Source organism: Platichthys flesus, chromosome 16 (assembly GCF_949316205.1).
Source record: "Platichthys flesus chromosome 16, fPlaFle2.1, whole genome shotgun sequence".
In the NCBI taxonomy this organism is placed as follows: domain Eukaryota; kingdom Metazoa; phylum Chordata; class Actinopteri; order Pleuronectiformes; family Pleuronectidae; genus Platichthys; species Platichthys flesus.
Genome location: NC_084960.1, coordinates 4,790,474 through 4,806,225, shown reverse-complemented (window position 1 = coordinate 4,806,225; position 15,752 = coordinate 4,790,474). Strand labels below are relative to the sequence as shown.

Here is a 15,752-nt window from a genome sequence, read left to right as displayed (position 1 = left end):
TGCGTGCGCGCCCAACTTGGCTCTCCCGTGCCTGTTTGTCGAGCGCGTGTATGTGTGCGAGTGTGCGTGTGTGTCCCGCTGTGCGCTACGTCTCCATAGCCAGGCATCACGTCACGTGTCAGGGCTCCCGGGTCCTGGGCCAAGTTTTTTTTTTTTGGTTCTCCTCCTCCTCCTTCCCTCCTCCTTCCCTCCTCCTCCCGAGTCAGATCATCCACGGAGCTCCGGCACAGCCACACGGCCCCGACCCTCCCGTGCGCATCTCCGCTCCACGCTGCGTAAAAACCAACACCTCGGCGAAGATGGACGGATGGATGGACGCACGGCCGCGGAGGGACTGATGTTCCCGTTCGATCCGACGCGAGCTTCATTCTCTGAACACTTTTATTTTGTATTTTCAAAGGATTATTACGTTTGATCTGTGGCAAAAAGGCGAAAGAAGTGAGGAGGTTTTTTTTTTTTGGTTGGTGTGTGTGTGTGCGCGCGTCGAGGAGAGAAAGGGAAGCTCTGGGTTGCTGAGGAAGGCTGGTGCGCGACAGAAACACGAAAAGTCACGGATCATGCTTATGGGAACTTCCGATTCCGTCTCGATAAGGTATTTCTCACGAGAATAAAGTTGCTCCACAATGTCTGACACGTTTTTAGCTTCTGTGTGTTCACTTTTAAAACAATGAGAAACGCAGGTGATCGGCTCTCCACTCCCTCCGGCGCTTTTCAGTTCCTTTGTCACGCTTTGGAAATGCATGAGCGAGGACTTTCCAACATTATTCCGATCAGAGCAGGGTTCATGTTTTTCATTTGATCCTTGAGGAGCGCGCAGAACTGCCTCCAACCTCAGATGCGCGTTTATCTTCCAAACGACCACAAAGCCCATTTTACCTAAAAAAGCCCATAACACAGACAAGTGGATTATCATAACTAATGTTAAATGTATGAATTTCTTCTCATCATCATCATGTTAATAATGATAATAATTGGGATTATTGTGCCATGTGTTGTGTTCTTCTTCTTCTTCTCTTTTGCGCATTCCCTGCCCACAAATGCGTGGTGTGGGCTAAAGAAGCTCCAGTAGAGCAGAGTAGTCCATCTGTTCCATCACATAGCAACAGGAAGACAGAGGGACACACAGTGATAAAACACTCACCATTCCACCCATGTCACTATATGATTGTGCAGCGCTCCTCTGGGTTATTGTCATCTCGGTTTGCTCGATTCATTTTGTGTCTCTCTTTGGTGTAAAAAAAAGCAAATAATTGTGCGTCTGTGGAGCCGGGTAGAGAACGCACTGTAAAACTGATGATGTGTTCACACAATATCTCTCTGATGCTCCACAGGGACTCAGTGTTGTGCACTGTAATTTTATTTTCTATCAGAGGCAGAGGGCCGATTTGTTCTTTTCATATAAGTGGAGAGAGAGAAACACAAAAAGGGGGGGGGGGGGGGGCAATGTTTGGAAGTGACAAGGAGCTTTGTGAAATACATGCTCGTGAAAAACGCCTCGAACGCTGCCAGGTTAGTAAGCAAATATTGGCAAATCTGTGTGGGGATTGATTGCAAGCAAGTGGTCCCCCCCCCTTCCCTCCAGAGGGGACGGGAGGAGGAAACAGCCAGTGTGACTCGTCTCCAGTGGCTCTTTGCTGAGTTGATCGCCGTCCTCTTCTCTTTCTCTCCCTATTTCTCTGCGTCTCTGCAAATGTTCTTTTCCTCCGTACACCTCCGTCTCTGCCGCTCTCATCACACCGCTGTCCGCCTCTCTCTCCCTCTCCCTCTAACCTCCCTCTGTCTGACCTCCCTTTCAGAGTGGCTCTGCCTGATGCTCTATCATGACTGATGGCGAGGGGAGAGCGCGCTTTCACTACGCCGAGTGCCAGGAGGGGCAGGAGGAGGTGCAGGAGGAGGTGAGGCTCTCCATACCGACGCCCTACAGGAATGATGCCCCGGGTCACGATGATGACCCTGGTGGAGGCAGCGATGAAGAGGAGGAGGAGAAGGAAGAAATTGAGAGGAGAAGCAGCAGCAGTCAGGAGCGTGAGGAGCACGAACCGGAGCAGGACGTGGAAGTTGGACCAACACTGGGAGTTCGCATCAGGGCTCCCATCCGCGATCCAGACTGCGTCTCCGAGGAGGAGGAGCAGCAGCCCTACCCGGCCCTGGTGCCCGTGGCCTTCTTCTGCCTAAAGCAAACGACCAGGCCTCGGAACTGGTGTCTTCGTGTCGTCTGTAACCCATATCCTTTCACATACTGGAAATCTAACCCTGTCTGGTTCCTGTGGTAAGACCAAATGTGCCCAGAGTCCTGTACATGTGAGTACTGCTTCTCTTATCTGCTGATGGATGGCACGTGGTTCATGTGCTTTCAAGTGCAAGCTGTACGTCGAACACGATGATGTCAGCAGCTGAGGCTAATGGGTGGTAATGGTTTGAAAGCTTTGCATTAGCCATGTCAATTAAGCAACTCTGCTTGTTTCTAATGGTGGAACTGGACTGACACTGGGGTTACATGTCCTGTGTGGATCTATGAGATCAAGGGTGTTGCAACAGGTGTCTCTAAAGGAGGCAGTGGCGTGGGGTCCCGAGCTGAGTGGGGGGGATTACTTAAGTCCTCGGCAATGAGAACATTGTGAGAACCTCTTTAAATTCTCAGCTTTGTACAGGAAACTGCAGGGGCCCTCTGACAAGGCCCCCTGCCACCAGCCTTCTGCCAAACACTCCTGATTTTAGAGGTTTGTCTGAAGACTAGAAGGATTAAATGTGTATATGAAGGTTTTCACTTAAACTTAAACTTGTCTGTTATTTATGGTTATGCACAGTTTGACCTCATTTGCAATTTCTGACAATAGAAGAGCCCTTTGGAGGTTGCAATGATGAGGTAGATAAATATCAAGTTTCTTTTTGTGCCCGGAGCCCTGACAGTCCCCAAAGCGTGAGGCTGCTCATATAGAGACAAGAGGCCTCGCTCATCTTCAAATGATTAACAGTAGATACTGCTATTGATTTTTCTGTCCTGCAGCACCTTGAGGTTTGGATGATTTTTTTGATTTTAATCTTCGGTACGAGCTTATTCTTTCTTTATGGCTAAGAGTATAATTTACCAAATCCAGTGAGATGATCAATCCCTTGCTCAGAGGAAACCATGTTGGTGCATTTTGCGTAAAGAAGCTGTTTTAGCTGCAGATTTGTCCACTTTTTTTATGGTGTTTTTTGGGGCAAAGGACAAGGACCAGCACGTTTCAACTGGCTATGCCGGCCTATAAATATCTAAATGAGTCATTATTGGTGTTGAAGCAGTCTATTGGGAATTTCACTGTACTGCATCATGTTATTTATTTGCTTACCTCTCTGCATGGATTTGTTTGGCATTGTCTCTGGGCTGGGGTGGCTTGGGTGGAGCAGAGGTCAGAGGGTTCTTGGTTTGAATCCCCATTGTGTTTGGATTTTTCATGTTCTATCTGGGCCTGTGTGGGATTTGATGCCACAGTGCAGAAAAGGACATGTAATGAGGTGCTTTCACAATGTATTAGCATTATATCGATATCAGTTATTGGAATGCTCCTCCGCTGCTCGAGGACACGCTCCCCGTGTCCATCCTGCTGTGGCTTGACGAGCTTGTGTAACCGGAGCCTTTGACACAAACGACCGTGTCATCTGTTCCATCAAAGCTTCTCCTCCAGCTCAGAGGTCTCTGTTTAATGTCGCTCACCACATCTCCAAATCGAACATTTCCCTCAGGGAGATTAATGTCACAGTGTTATATTTGTATACTCTGAACTAACGAGCCCGGCTATGGAAGAACAGAGGTGCTTTTGGAAATCATACAAATGCACATCTTGTTGGCTGTTGATTAACGATTAAAGCAGAAATTAGCAGGGAACCAGGCCAAGTCGGTTTCCTCCCATGCTGCTGCTTACATACAATGACTGAACGTGTGTTATACATGAATCGCTGTAGCTTCCACTCGATTTGTATTGTTCCAGTGAGATGAAAGCCAAGTTTTTAACATGCACTTGCATATGCATGTAAAACACGAGTAGATGAAAGTTAAAGGAATACAGAGGATTACATTTGAAATAAGAGCAAATCAGACTAAACAGATGAGAACAGGAGCGAGGAGCCAAAATGATCCACTTGTCTCCAGACAGACACAGACTGAAACACAAAGGACATGTGGCTGTGCAGGCTGCTGTTTGACAGATGTTCATGTTGCATTACGTGATGTCTGCTGTGTTCTCAGCACTGTAGTTGGGATGATCGAGGTTATGAAGCACATGTTCTTCTCCTCGTTTGTGTCCTGATCACATTTCTGATTTCTGAGTGCTCGTCTGGAGTCCAGGAGTTTGTACCGAGGGCAGAGCGGCTAATGAACGAGCCTCTCGCTGTCACTGGGTTAAGACTGGAACCAGGTGATGTCACAAGAGCTGATCTCACCGACAGGACAGCTCTGTGTGTGTTGTTCCTCTGTGTCTGCGTTTATGTGTGTGTGTGTCTGTGTGTGTGTGACCCACTGTGTAAGCAGCGCAGGGTTGGTGGTCCACGGTGCACTATGTAAATATTATTCCCAGTATAAATGCCCTGCCACTCAACCACACAAAGGCTTCTACTCGCTGGTTAAACTGCTCACAGAGGTCAAGCAGACCAGGGATCAAACCTTTTTTTCTGTTTTGCAAATCTCTGACCTGGAATCAGGAACCAATCAAACGAGTTACAATAGCAGGATTCCCTCATCCATCATGTTTATCAGCTTCATAAAAGTAAAATCCATTCTATTAGTCAAGCTGCAGCTACAGCAAAGCAAAGAGCGATTACAGTTCTTCATTGATGAACCTGGAATGGCTTTTTATTGATTTTGCATTTTGAAACAAGATGCAAGATGGAAAAGCCTCAAACATCTTCATACTTTTTAAAAAACTAGGAAGTCTTTGTGCTTCTTTTTGTATTTGTGGGTCAATGTTGAGATGTGGATGTGTCCATGATTGTCAGCTCCTGAATATCAGCCTCCTTCAGGGCCGGAGACAACGTAGCTCATTGTCTCAGGTTTAATTTGTTCTGTTGTTTTATTTTTACATCTGGCTTTAAGATCATTTAACAAACCAGAGGATGGAATAGAGTGTTTTTCTAATGTATCCTGATCTTTATGACCTTTGCCGGTAACATAATAACAAGATATAATAAGTAACAGTTCTTCATTGATGTGCCTGATAACAACTTGACCAGTGTTACATATTAGGTTTACTTACATCATGAAAAGAATGCTCCAGTAGATAATAATGCTGCTTATTCAGTTGTGCCTGAATAGGCTGTTTCAGGGCCGATGCTGTGACACCATCACAAGACAGCATGTCTATGAGTCTGTTGTTTGATGATGTGATGGAATAACAAGCTGATTCACGCTGATTAGATCAGATTCAGGGGCCAGACGAGGTTAATCCAAACCGATGAGTGGATTCATCATGCTCTCTGTCTCCATTAGTCATCCTGTACTCAACACATGTAGAGCAATGCCCCTTGTCCTTTTCTAAGTCAATTAATTAATGAATGAATGAAGCTAAATTGAGACACACACACACAGAACAGACAGACACACAGACAGACAGACAGACACACACACAGAACAGCAGGCAACCTGTTTTCTTCTGTTTTCTTGCTACTTTGAGGAACGGGAGTCGTCAATTATTTCTTGTCAGATAATTAAGCAACTCTTATTTCAGCAGGGAAATGATGATGAGTAACATAAATCAAGTATAAGTGATATTTGCAGGAATGTGAGACTGTGGCAGAAAGATCTAATACTCCCTGACATGGGGGGGGGGGGGACAAACTACTCAAACGAGTTAAAATCTCCGGCATGAAGAATCTCATTTAAATGTAGCCATGGGTAATGATTGACTTTAAGTTGATAAGACGCCTTACGATTTGCAGAGGGGCAAATATAGTAAATTTGGTAACTCTCTCTCACGGGCACAGCAACGTGATGTCACCGAGTTTTATTCTCTCTGTGGTGTGTGTTTGTGTGCAGCTCTAACTTCATATCTGCTGTGTGAGTGACAGAGATGGGTGGCTTTGATGTCAGCAGGTCGTCATTCTCTCCTACTGACACTCAGACAGGCATCCTGAGGTGTATGTGTGTGTGTGTGTGTGCCTGTGTGTGTGTGTGTGGGTGTGGGTGTATGTGTGTGTAAATGCACACAGCTTCTGTGCATCTCTGCCAGACTCCGGGCTCATCTTGCTGTATTGATACTGAGCAGTTTTTGCGTGTATGTGTGTGTGTGTTTGTGTGTGCGTGTGGTGACTCAATGGATTTGGCCTGTGCTCACGATAACAGCAGATTGTGGGTCATGAGCTGCGCATCACTGCAGATACAGAGGGATCCTGTCTCTCTGACGTATGAGGCACTGGCACACCCCGCACAATCCTCACAAAATGTGTCGTGCTATGTGTGTGTCGCTCTCCGTGTTTGCGGTAAAGCACCACTTTCCAGGACTTTTTGCTCAATCTCCACACTGCTGCAGAGACACACAACGTTGACGTGGACTCTCTTGCACAAATGAAAAAGAGTGGAATGCACACAGATATAAATTTGGGACGAGTAACCTTTCAATTCTCAAAAACCAGATAGCTGATATACCCCGACCGAACCCAGATTCAGACGGAGAACATTCTTGCTCTGACACGACGATGCAAACTGCTGCAGCACCCCCGATAAACATTGTTTCTGTAAAATATTTGTAGAGGAACTAAGCATAAATACTCTCCCTGCCTCTGTGATACCCTTTATAGTCATAAACCGCTCTATGTTGGCAACAGTTCCCCAGAGACACAGCAGCCATGGGATGAAACACACTTTTCAACAGGATCCCTTCCAATGACCAGATTCACCAAAACACTTGAAGCACATGTTTACTTCTCCAGAAAAAGTCCAGAATGGTTCATAAAGTCAATAGATAACAATTTCTTAATAAGACAAATCAGAATATAGTGTACCAACTTCCAAATCTATATTCATATGACATCATTTATGTAGGAACAGGGGCAAGTGGAACACGGCTCTAAAAAGTAAAAAGCATCCACTGAATTATTTACTCAGACAGCTGCTTGATAATATTATTATTTCATCAGTTTTAGACTCTTGTGGCTTTTTTGGGGTCTAGACAACATTCAACATTTTAAGAGGTTTGACTTTTTGTTTAATAAAAAGGAAAAGTGTGGACCAAGCTACGACGTGGATCTCTGTTGTTGATTAGAAATACATGAAGTGGTCAAACAGAGAATTTTTTAATAGGCTTCAGGTATTGAGTAAGGGTTTTGTCTGTGTGTACGTGTGTGTGTGTGTGTGTGTGTGTGTTTGAGCCAGCCTGTGCATTTATCGTGTGTGTGTGTTGTGGGATTATTTCCAGTACAGTAGGATCTTCATCCCCTTGCTCACTGTACACAGAGCGCTTTGCAAAATGACTTGGGCTAAATGCAACTTGGGCTAAATGCATGCAGGAGTACATATGTTTATACTCAACTGTGCACACACACACACTCTCTCTCACACACACACACACACACACACAGACACACACTCATGCATTTAGGCAGTTAGTGTTCTCCTGCCCCAGGCGCTGAGCTCCTGACTAGAAGAAACACTCCAGAGGAACGGAGTGTTTCAGATTTGGTGTGTTGGTGCTTCAGGCCGTATACGGTGGCTGGTGGTGGTGAACTGACGGATGCCACCAGGGATCTGAGCAGAAGCACTGGGATCTGCACAGTCCCATCATCCACAACATGGTGGAATCGGAGATGGAAGATATTTTGTCCACTGCAGATTTCTGTCTGGATTCAATAAACAGGATACAGTGCATTCATTATTAAGTGTTCCTGTCTCTCTGCAGTCTCATAAAAAAAATAAAGTTTAACTATTCCTTTTAAGGGAATGCTCAAAATGTCAGTGCAGCGAGAAATCACAGTGTGGTCGTCCACATGCTTCAGCAGCGAACCAGACGGTAGTTAATCAGAGCACACTGAAGGCCTGCTGCAGGTCAGAGGTCAATCTGAGTGACGCTGCTGGTCAGAGCCAGAAGGTCGATCTGTTAAGGAGCGGATCAGTTCTCAAACGTCCCCCTCTGAAAACAACACCGTCCTGGGAATTCTATGTTATTTTACTTTCTCTCAACTTTTAAAGTGCGGGTCCTGCTGCACTGCAGCTCCCTGTCACCACAGAGCAGAGCTGCAGACGGACAGGTGCCACCGCGGGGACGCCAGCTGCTGCCAGACGCTTCTTCTCCAACCTGCCAGGGCCGATCTCCACCTGAGTGACTAGAGTCCTGACACTGCTGGACGATCCCTAAACAGCTGAAGGCCATTTCACATTAGTTGACAGTGTGTGTGTGTGTGTAACAAATTGGTCGAATTTCAAATTGAAAAGGAGGAGGAAGGAAATGATTTCATGTGTTTACCTCTATATAAAATATATAAAATATATAGATATACGTATACAGGAAGGCATATCTCACTTCTGTCCCTCAGTGAGCTGTCAGTCAACTTCCTCGCACACTGATTTGTCCTCTTCTCTTGTGTGGGAGGGCTTTTCGGCAGCTGTCGCCATGGCTATGCATCATGTTGATGACTTGTTTGAAGTGCACTCTGTGTTTGCACGGATCAACCCACCGCCCCAAAACAGAGATCCTCTCTCTCTTTTTCTTTCCCACAAACGCATCAGAAAAGGAATAATGACGGGGAGACGACTGCGTGTGAGTGAACGAGTGCAGCAGGCGGCGTGTTGGTGTCAGGCGAAGCTGGGACGAGCGTGGAAAGAGGGGAGAGAGATTAGAGGAAGGATTGAGAGAATAAAAAAATAAATGAAATTGAGGAAGCAAATGAAGTCTGGGATTGAAAGCAGAGCAGGGGGGTTCAGAGAGAGAGAGAGAGAGAGAGAGAGAGAGAGAGAGAGAGAGAGAGAGAGGAGAGGAAGCTAAAAGTTGATGCAAGAACACGGAGAGGAGGACGGGGTATAAACAGCATAAAGAGAGAAGGATCGGGATGGAGAGGGAGGGGACTACAGCCTCGATAGACGAGCAGGAGAAGTGAGAGAGGACAGAAATTGGTGATTTGAATCCAATCTTTTTTTCTGCACGACGTGTGTGTACTTTAACACGGTGCTCACGGCCAATCACAATTGTGAGTGACGAGCGCACACCTCTCGTCTTTCGTCTCTCCTCTGTCTCTCTCTCTCTCTCTCTCTCTGCTGTAGTTTATGGTTCCTGCAGAGAAGTTGCAGCAGCTTCCTCGTCCTCCAGACACATAACTATAACTCTCTCAGCCTCCATCCCCCCCCCCCTTCTCCCCCCAGTTTCTCTCCCCAAAAAGCTGAAGCTGAATACCGTGTGCTCCTCCTTTGTTTCTCCGCCTATCACGACTCGGCCCTTTTGTCTTTATCTTGATGCTTTAACCTATATGAGCTCTGGTGTTTATATTTATGTTGCTTTATCAGAGGCCAGGATCAATTATAAAGGTTTTTACATTTTTACATTTGCAAAACGCAAACTTTTTTTGATTTGATAATGAGATCACTTCCTGAATGAATTGTCAGGGTGTTTGATTCTGTCGCATCATTAGTCTTAGTGTCTCAGCATTGACAAGGACTCACTCCCAGGATCTACTGATTTATTGTGATGATGATGTGTGTGTGTGGTCGTGTGTGGTCGTGTGTTGTCGCGGTTTAATTTAGGGGGATGAAGTTCCGTAAAACTGGTTATAAAGTAGAGCGCTACATAGTGCATCGCCAACAACACACTCACACGCACAAACTTTCACACACATTCAAACACTCTCACACACACACACACCTCTTAGGAAGACGCGAGACCAGCAAAGGCGATAATGTATTTCTTTTTGTGGAGGCGGTGCTGTGAAGGGGAGGTCAGCGCGGCGCTCCCCAGGGGAACGGGCATCGTGCCGGGGTCTGGATTGTCAGCTGACCCTCGATGGCGGCTGGAGCTCCTTCTCTTCATCTCGCCGCCGTCAACCGGATGCTTAGTATTCAGTTATGTTTTTAGGTCATATTGTCTTGTTGCGTTTGCTGCTCCTAATGAGCTTCTTTTTTGTGTGTTGTTGTTGTGTGTGTGTGTGTGTGTGTGTGTGTGTGTGTGTGTGTGTGTGTGTGCACTGCTTGTGTGTCTGTGGGCTCCCGCCGCGCTGAGCCGTTTCCCCACAGTTGAGCTCCACATGAATAACACAGCAGCCGTCGCCTTGCAGCTGATCACATTACTGTCTGAAAGATGATTGGAATGACAGAGTCACACACAGGGCACGACACGGAGAGGCCATTTGTAATGTCCTACTTCAAATGGACAGCTTTTCACTTCACACAGCAATGTTTTCGGAGGCAACTGAAATTGATCGCAGCATAAAAAAAACAGGCACACAATGTTCAGGGTGTTCACAGACACATATTTCCTCCGTATTACCGACTCTGACGACCGGAGCGGCTTCTAAACGAGGGGCTGTGTACGTTAGGATGGATGCACATCTGTGTGTGTGCGTGTGCGTGTGTGTGTGTAATGGTATGAAAGAGTAACGCAGAGATGGATGAATAAATAAAAGATATAGAAAACCCATCAGAATCCAGCACTGGGTTGTCATGGCAATGCAGACAGCGCAGTGTGTGTGTGTGTGTGTGTGTGTGTGTGTGTGTGTGTGTGTGAGTGAGAAAGTGAGGTGGAAAATCATATTCACTGCAATGTTTTCTAAATGTATTCGTCACTTCCTGCTTTAACACACAAGAGAAAAGAAACAGATTCAGTTCAGTGGGACCGGGTTTTTGTTTGCAAATCTTTCGGCCACTTTGTATTTTCCTGCTCTCAATGTTTCATTGTGTGTTTCTGCAATTACATGCAAAGATTAAACAGGATCCTCTTTGTTGTAAGGCTGCCTCCAGTTCTCTGCCGATGCTTGTGCGTGTGCTTGTGTGTGTATAAGTGTAACTAATGCATTTACAGCACTTGTGTATAAAGGATATAGCTGGATACTTAACTGCATATCCTCAGAGACCTGAAAACTGCAGCCTCTTCTCTCTGGCTCTCTTCCTTTCTGCTCTGCAGCACGTGTCTCTGCTTTGTTCACAAAATGGGCCTGCATGCACAGGAGAGTGTGTGTGTGTGTGTGTGAGAGAGAGAGAGAGACAGAGAGAGTTAGGGATAGAGAGAGAAAGGTAGACAGTGTGCATAGATAAGTGTTGTGTGAAGAAAACTTACATCAACCCAGTTTTGACGGCAGAGTGGTGATTGAAGGTTGACGGTGAAAGAAAGTGCCCGGTGAATCTAGAGTGCATGTTGTGTGTTGCAATTTGTGTTGTGTGTATGTGTGGGGGTGTGAGAGAGAGAGCGAGAACGTTAGAGAGAGAGAGAGAGAGCGAGACCGGGTGAGAGAAGAAGAAAGAGACGTCTAGGACGGAGGGATTCTCTCTCTGCAAAGAAGCGCCTACTAGAAACTACCTGGTTACTAGGCAACAGGATAGCACTGCTGCACATTGGAGCAATGGGGATAGAGGATGTCAAACTACTGTGTGTGTGTGTGACTGTGTGTGTGTGTGTGTGTGTGTGCGTCCATGCCTGAGTGCTGAGTCAATAACTATATTATTTATGTGTAATTTATAGAAAGACTGTGATTTGGGAAATAGCACAGGAGGTGGAGGGGTAAGTGTGTGTGTGTGTGTGTGTGTGTGAGGATTGGTTCACATCCCGACAGAGGGGTCGTTGAAGAGGTCCAGAGGTTCTGACCCGGGGGTGGGGGGTGTTGAGCGAGGCAGCACACAAGTGCATGCTGCACGGAGGCAAAAGGCAGACGGAGCCGACCCAGCCTTCGTTCTCGAGCGCCGGTCATATCAGATTTGTTTCGGGTGATTTAATGCACCGGAACGTGACCGACACCAAATTGAACCGACAAGTGGAGTCGCAACACAGACGTGCTGAGTAAGAGGAGATGTAACAGCTGTTTCCCCCCCCGTCGACAGAACTGAGGCGTCTCACCGAATACAAGTCGTGAATTCAGTGGAATGGTTGAAATGATTTGAGTTGAGGTGCGAGGTGCACACGTAGAGGAAAACTCTTTCCGGGCGGGGAAGGGGGGGTCTGAATTGGCAGCGTGAACAGACTGACATCCTCTAAGACAGCAGACAGAGGGTGTGAGGGCAGGATATTAAAATGTGACAATTTATAATATTTTCCCCAGTCATGGCTTCAGTCGGGTAATTACAGCTCTTTACCACCAGGGTCAGAGTTCTTCTCCACAGTGACCTGAATATTAATCAACCAAGTGCAGGGCTAAAGATTCATTGTACATATGATTATTATTTTTTTGAGTGTTTGGCTGAACACTGTTTGTCTTAATGTGGCCTCGACTTGGGTGGTGAAGTTGAGGAATGGAGCAGGAAGTTGGGACGTGTCATGGAAGCTTCTGATTGGACCGTATCCAGAGTTGAGGTGAATGGCAGGACAGAGAGAAAGAGAACAGCTTACAGGTGATTGGCTAAAGGAGAGTGTGTCAGGTTGTGATTGGATGAACAGTTACAATGAGCTGGTGTGAAAGGCAGAGAAGTCTTGAAACATCGAGTCAGACAAATATAATATTAACGAATGTGCAGGATGACATGATTCAATCAAACATCATATTAGAACCAGTAGGTGACACGTGTTGTTTGCAGTCGGAACAGTCGCCTCCACCACGTCAGTGTAATCAAACCAGAAGCCAATGAGCTGTCTTCCCCTGTAAATGATCCATTGTTCTCTGGTAGGATCGAACTTATAATTATTTGTCTGAACAAAGGTTACACACATTCACACACACACACACACACAGGCACTGGGTCAATGGAGACGCATTAATCTTCTTCAGACAGATGGAGACACCATTAATTGTTTCTGAAGAAGGAAGGAAGCTTCATCAAAAACATTTCTTATTTGCTGCTTGTTGTGTGTCTGTGTCTGTGTGTGTGTGTGTGTCTGTGTGTTTGTGTGTGTGTCTCTGTGTGTGTGGTGGGTGGGTGGGTGGGGACTGATGTTTAAAGTCCATTAGGCGTCAATGAAGGAACGCTTCTCTCGTTGCCCCCTTGTCTGCCTTCTAATGGAATACTAATAGAACAGTTCCAGCACACATGGAAGCTGCATCACACACACACAGACACACACTGCCATTTCCGTGACACACACACGCACGGGCACGCACACACACACACTTAGCCTTTGTGCGAGATGAAAGGGCATTGTGAAGCAGCTGACCCAGCTGAGGTGAAGCAGGCCCGATGTGTGTTAAACAGATTTTAGCTGAAGAGGCTATTTAATGGTCCTGTTATGTACTTGTCTGGAGAGGAGGGAGCCACACGACACAGAGCAACACCCAACACAACACGACAACAAGCGGCCCGCTCCTCACAATGCTACACACATTTAAATACAGCTATAATGAAATAATTGATGTTTCCTCATCTGTAGGGTTTACTGTAGATACAAATGTAAATGACTCCTAGTTGTATGAATCTATCCTGGCTTGGTTTACCCTCCACTTCATCTCATTTTCCTGCAGATTAGGCTTCCTGCTAAAATAATGGTGGAAAATATGGCACACACATTAAACATGGCGCCTAAATGAAATTCTGTGGAGAAGAATCCAAGTCAGATAGGATTCTTGGCGAAACATCACTTGAACACAACACGCTCCAGATCTGCTTTGCATCTGTTCCCCGATGATCTAAAGAAACCTGCGAGGAGCTGAATTCTTATCTGCATCTGCCCCGTGTTAAAGACAGGGGAGTGCACGGACCCACTTTTGTGTTCACAGCTGCCGCTCGGCCCGGTGATGAATGAGCAGGTCAGAGGTTGCCGACACAAATCTCTGGAGCAGCATCAGCTATAAAAACACAGGTCGCAGCGTAGAGGAGATGAAGCGGCTCCGTGAAGACCTGCCAGCCCCCCTCCCCCCCTGTATCCAGAGAGTGACTCACCCCTTCACACGATTCATCCATCCATTCCTTGGCTCTCTTGTTCCTCTCACTCATTAAAAGTTGGTGGTCATTAGGCAGGATGCCACCAGCAGCGCTACAGCTGTGGAGCTGTCGGAGCTGAGAGGACGACGGGAGGAATAATGGACGAGATGTGTCGGACATCCAGGAGGTTCTCTGCGGGGTTTCTCTTTGTTCCTTCACAGAGTACAAACTGTCACATTGTTGAATGGAAACGTAGAAACACTAGACGTCCACTGGTGAATGTCCACAACTCGTCTGTTTCCCGTCAGACATTCAGAGACACGCTGGACGGACTGAAACGTCAAAAAAGGCGCTCAGTTGGTTTGACCTGCAGTTCACCCAGGAAGGAGAATGATTTACTTAAAAGATGCATTTAAAATCCACCCAGTCTCTCCTGTACAGTCTGATGGTTTATGTGGATGTGTGTGTGTGTGGCTGTTATGCAGCAGGAGTGCAGGTTGTCGTGAGCTTGTTTGGTATTCGGCATTTTTGTCTCCATGTGTGTCCCTGTATGTCTCTGTCTGTGTTTAAACCTGTGTCCAATAGCACTCTGTCAGGACCTCCAGTTGTGTGTGTGTGAGTGTGTATGTGTGTGTTTGAATGCCACAGTGCACTGCAGGCAGAGGAGTGCGAACATGAGTGTGTGTGACAGACCTCCCACGCACTGAGCTCTGATCTGGTTTGTTCCAGTTGGCGGCCTTGTGTCGGCAGGGGGACGGACGCTGGACGGGCCGAGTCCTCGCCGAGCTCCGGGCGCCGGCGCTAACGAGATGACGCACTAACGAACAGATCAGAGGGGGGGGGGCAATTTGTTAGAGAGGGTCATCTGTCAGCCGGGCTCAGGACGGCGAAGCTGGAGTCCATGTTGGTCGGTTGTCCTCCTCTACATCAGCTGCTGCTGCGGGGAGGTGATCTCTAAAAAGCCTGACCTTCCACTGAAAAGTCAACAGAATGGAAACCAGCTCATTTTTAGAATCCTGAAACACACACAGACTCACACAGATCTCCAAGAAACCACTTAACGACCTCAACCGGCCGTGGAATCAATTAAGAGAACACAAGTCTCTGTAGCCCAGGAGATACTTGGAGCAGGACCATGTGAAAAATATCAAAAGACACAGTTTTTCATACTTCATTGATCAGTCAAAGAAAGTTTTGTCTGTTTGCCTCCAGCAGCAGATCAGCAGCCTCCCAGCTGATGGAGAGTCGGGTCTGTTGTTTAATGGGAGTAAACAACAGCCCAGTGGAGCCTTCTCACTCATGTAATGAAATCTCCAGGTGAAACCAGACTTTACGACTGAACAAGGCCATTTTGATTTGTGTTACACAAACAGCAACAGCAGCCTCGGAGGAGGAGCCTGACGTTTTCCTTGTCACTAGCTCTGGGATGCGATATATTTATTTTCCCCTATGCTCCTTTCAGGCCCTCACAGCTCAGAGCGTACAAACTGTGGGCGGGCGTTAAGTGGACGTTTTATTATCCTCCATAAGGATTTAAAGTTATGACATTAATTAAAAAAAGATATTACAGTTTTTTTTTAATGATTCTGTTGTAACCACTTTTATATTTTCTTCTTTAAAGCATATACATAAAAATGAACTAGCTCATGTTTATCTTGTTTTACGAGGATTTTGAGTGATACAGTGATGGAAGATAACAAAATTAAATTGCGAATGATTGGCCTGTTCCAGATTTTACTTACTCTTTTTTTCACTGATCCGTTCTGGAATCCATTTCCTGGTTTGCAAAATCCAGAGA

At 46.4% G+C, this 15,752-nt stretch overlaps 1 protein-coding gene across 1 annotated transcript; it reads left to right on the top strand.

The window, feature by feature from the left end:
- The first annotated feature begins 298 nt into the window (after positions 1–298).
- LOC133970949 (voltage-dependent T-type calcium channel subunit alpha-1I-like) lies at positions 299–4,289 on the top strand. The gene is made up of 3 exons (XM_062408113.1): positions 299–592; positions 1,797–2,269; positions 4,229–4,289. The coding sequence occupies exons 2-3, from the start codon at positions 1,821–1,823 to the stop codon at positions 4,287–4,289; spliced, it is 510 nt and encodes a 169-aa protein (XP_062264097.1). The 5' UTR covers positions 299–592; positions 1,797–1,820.
- Positions 4,290–15,752: the final 11,463 nt, after the last annotated feature.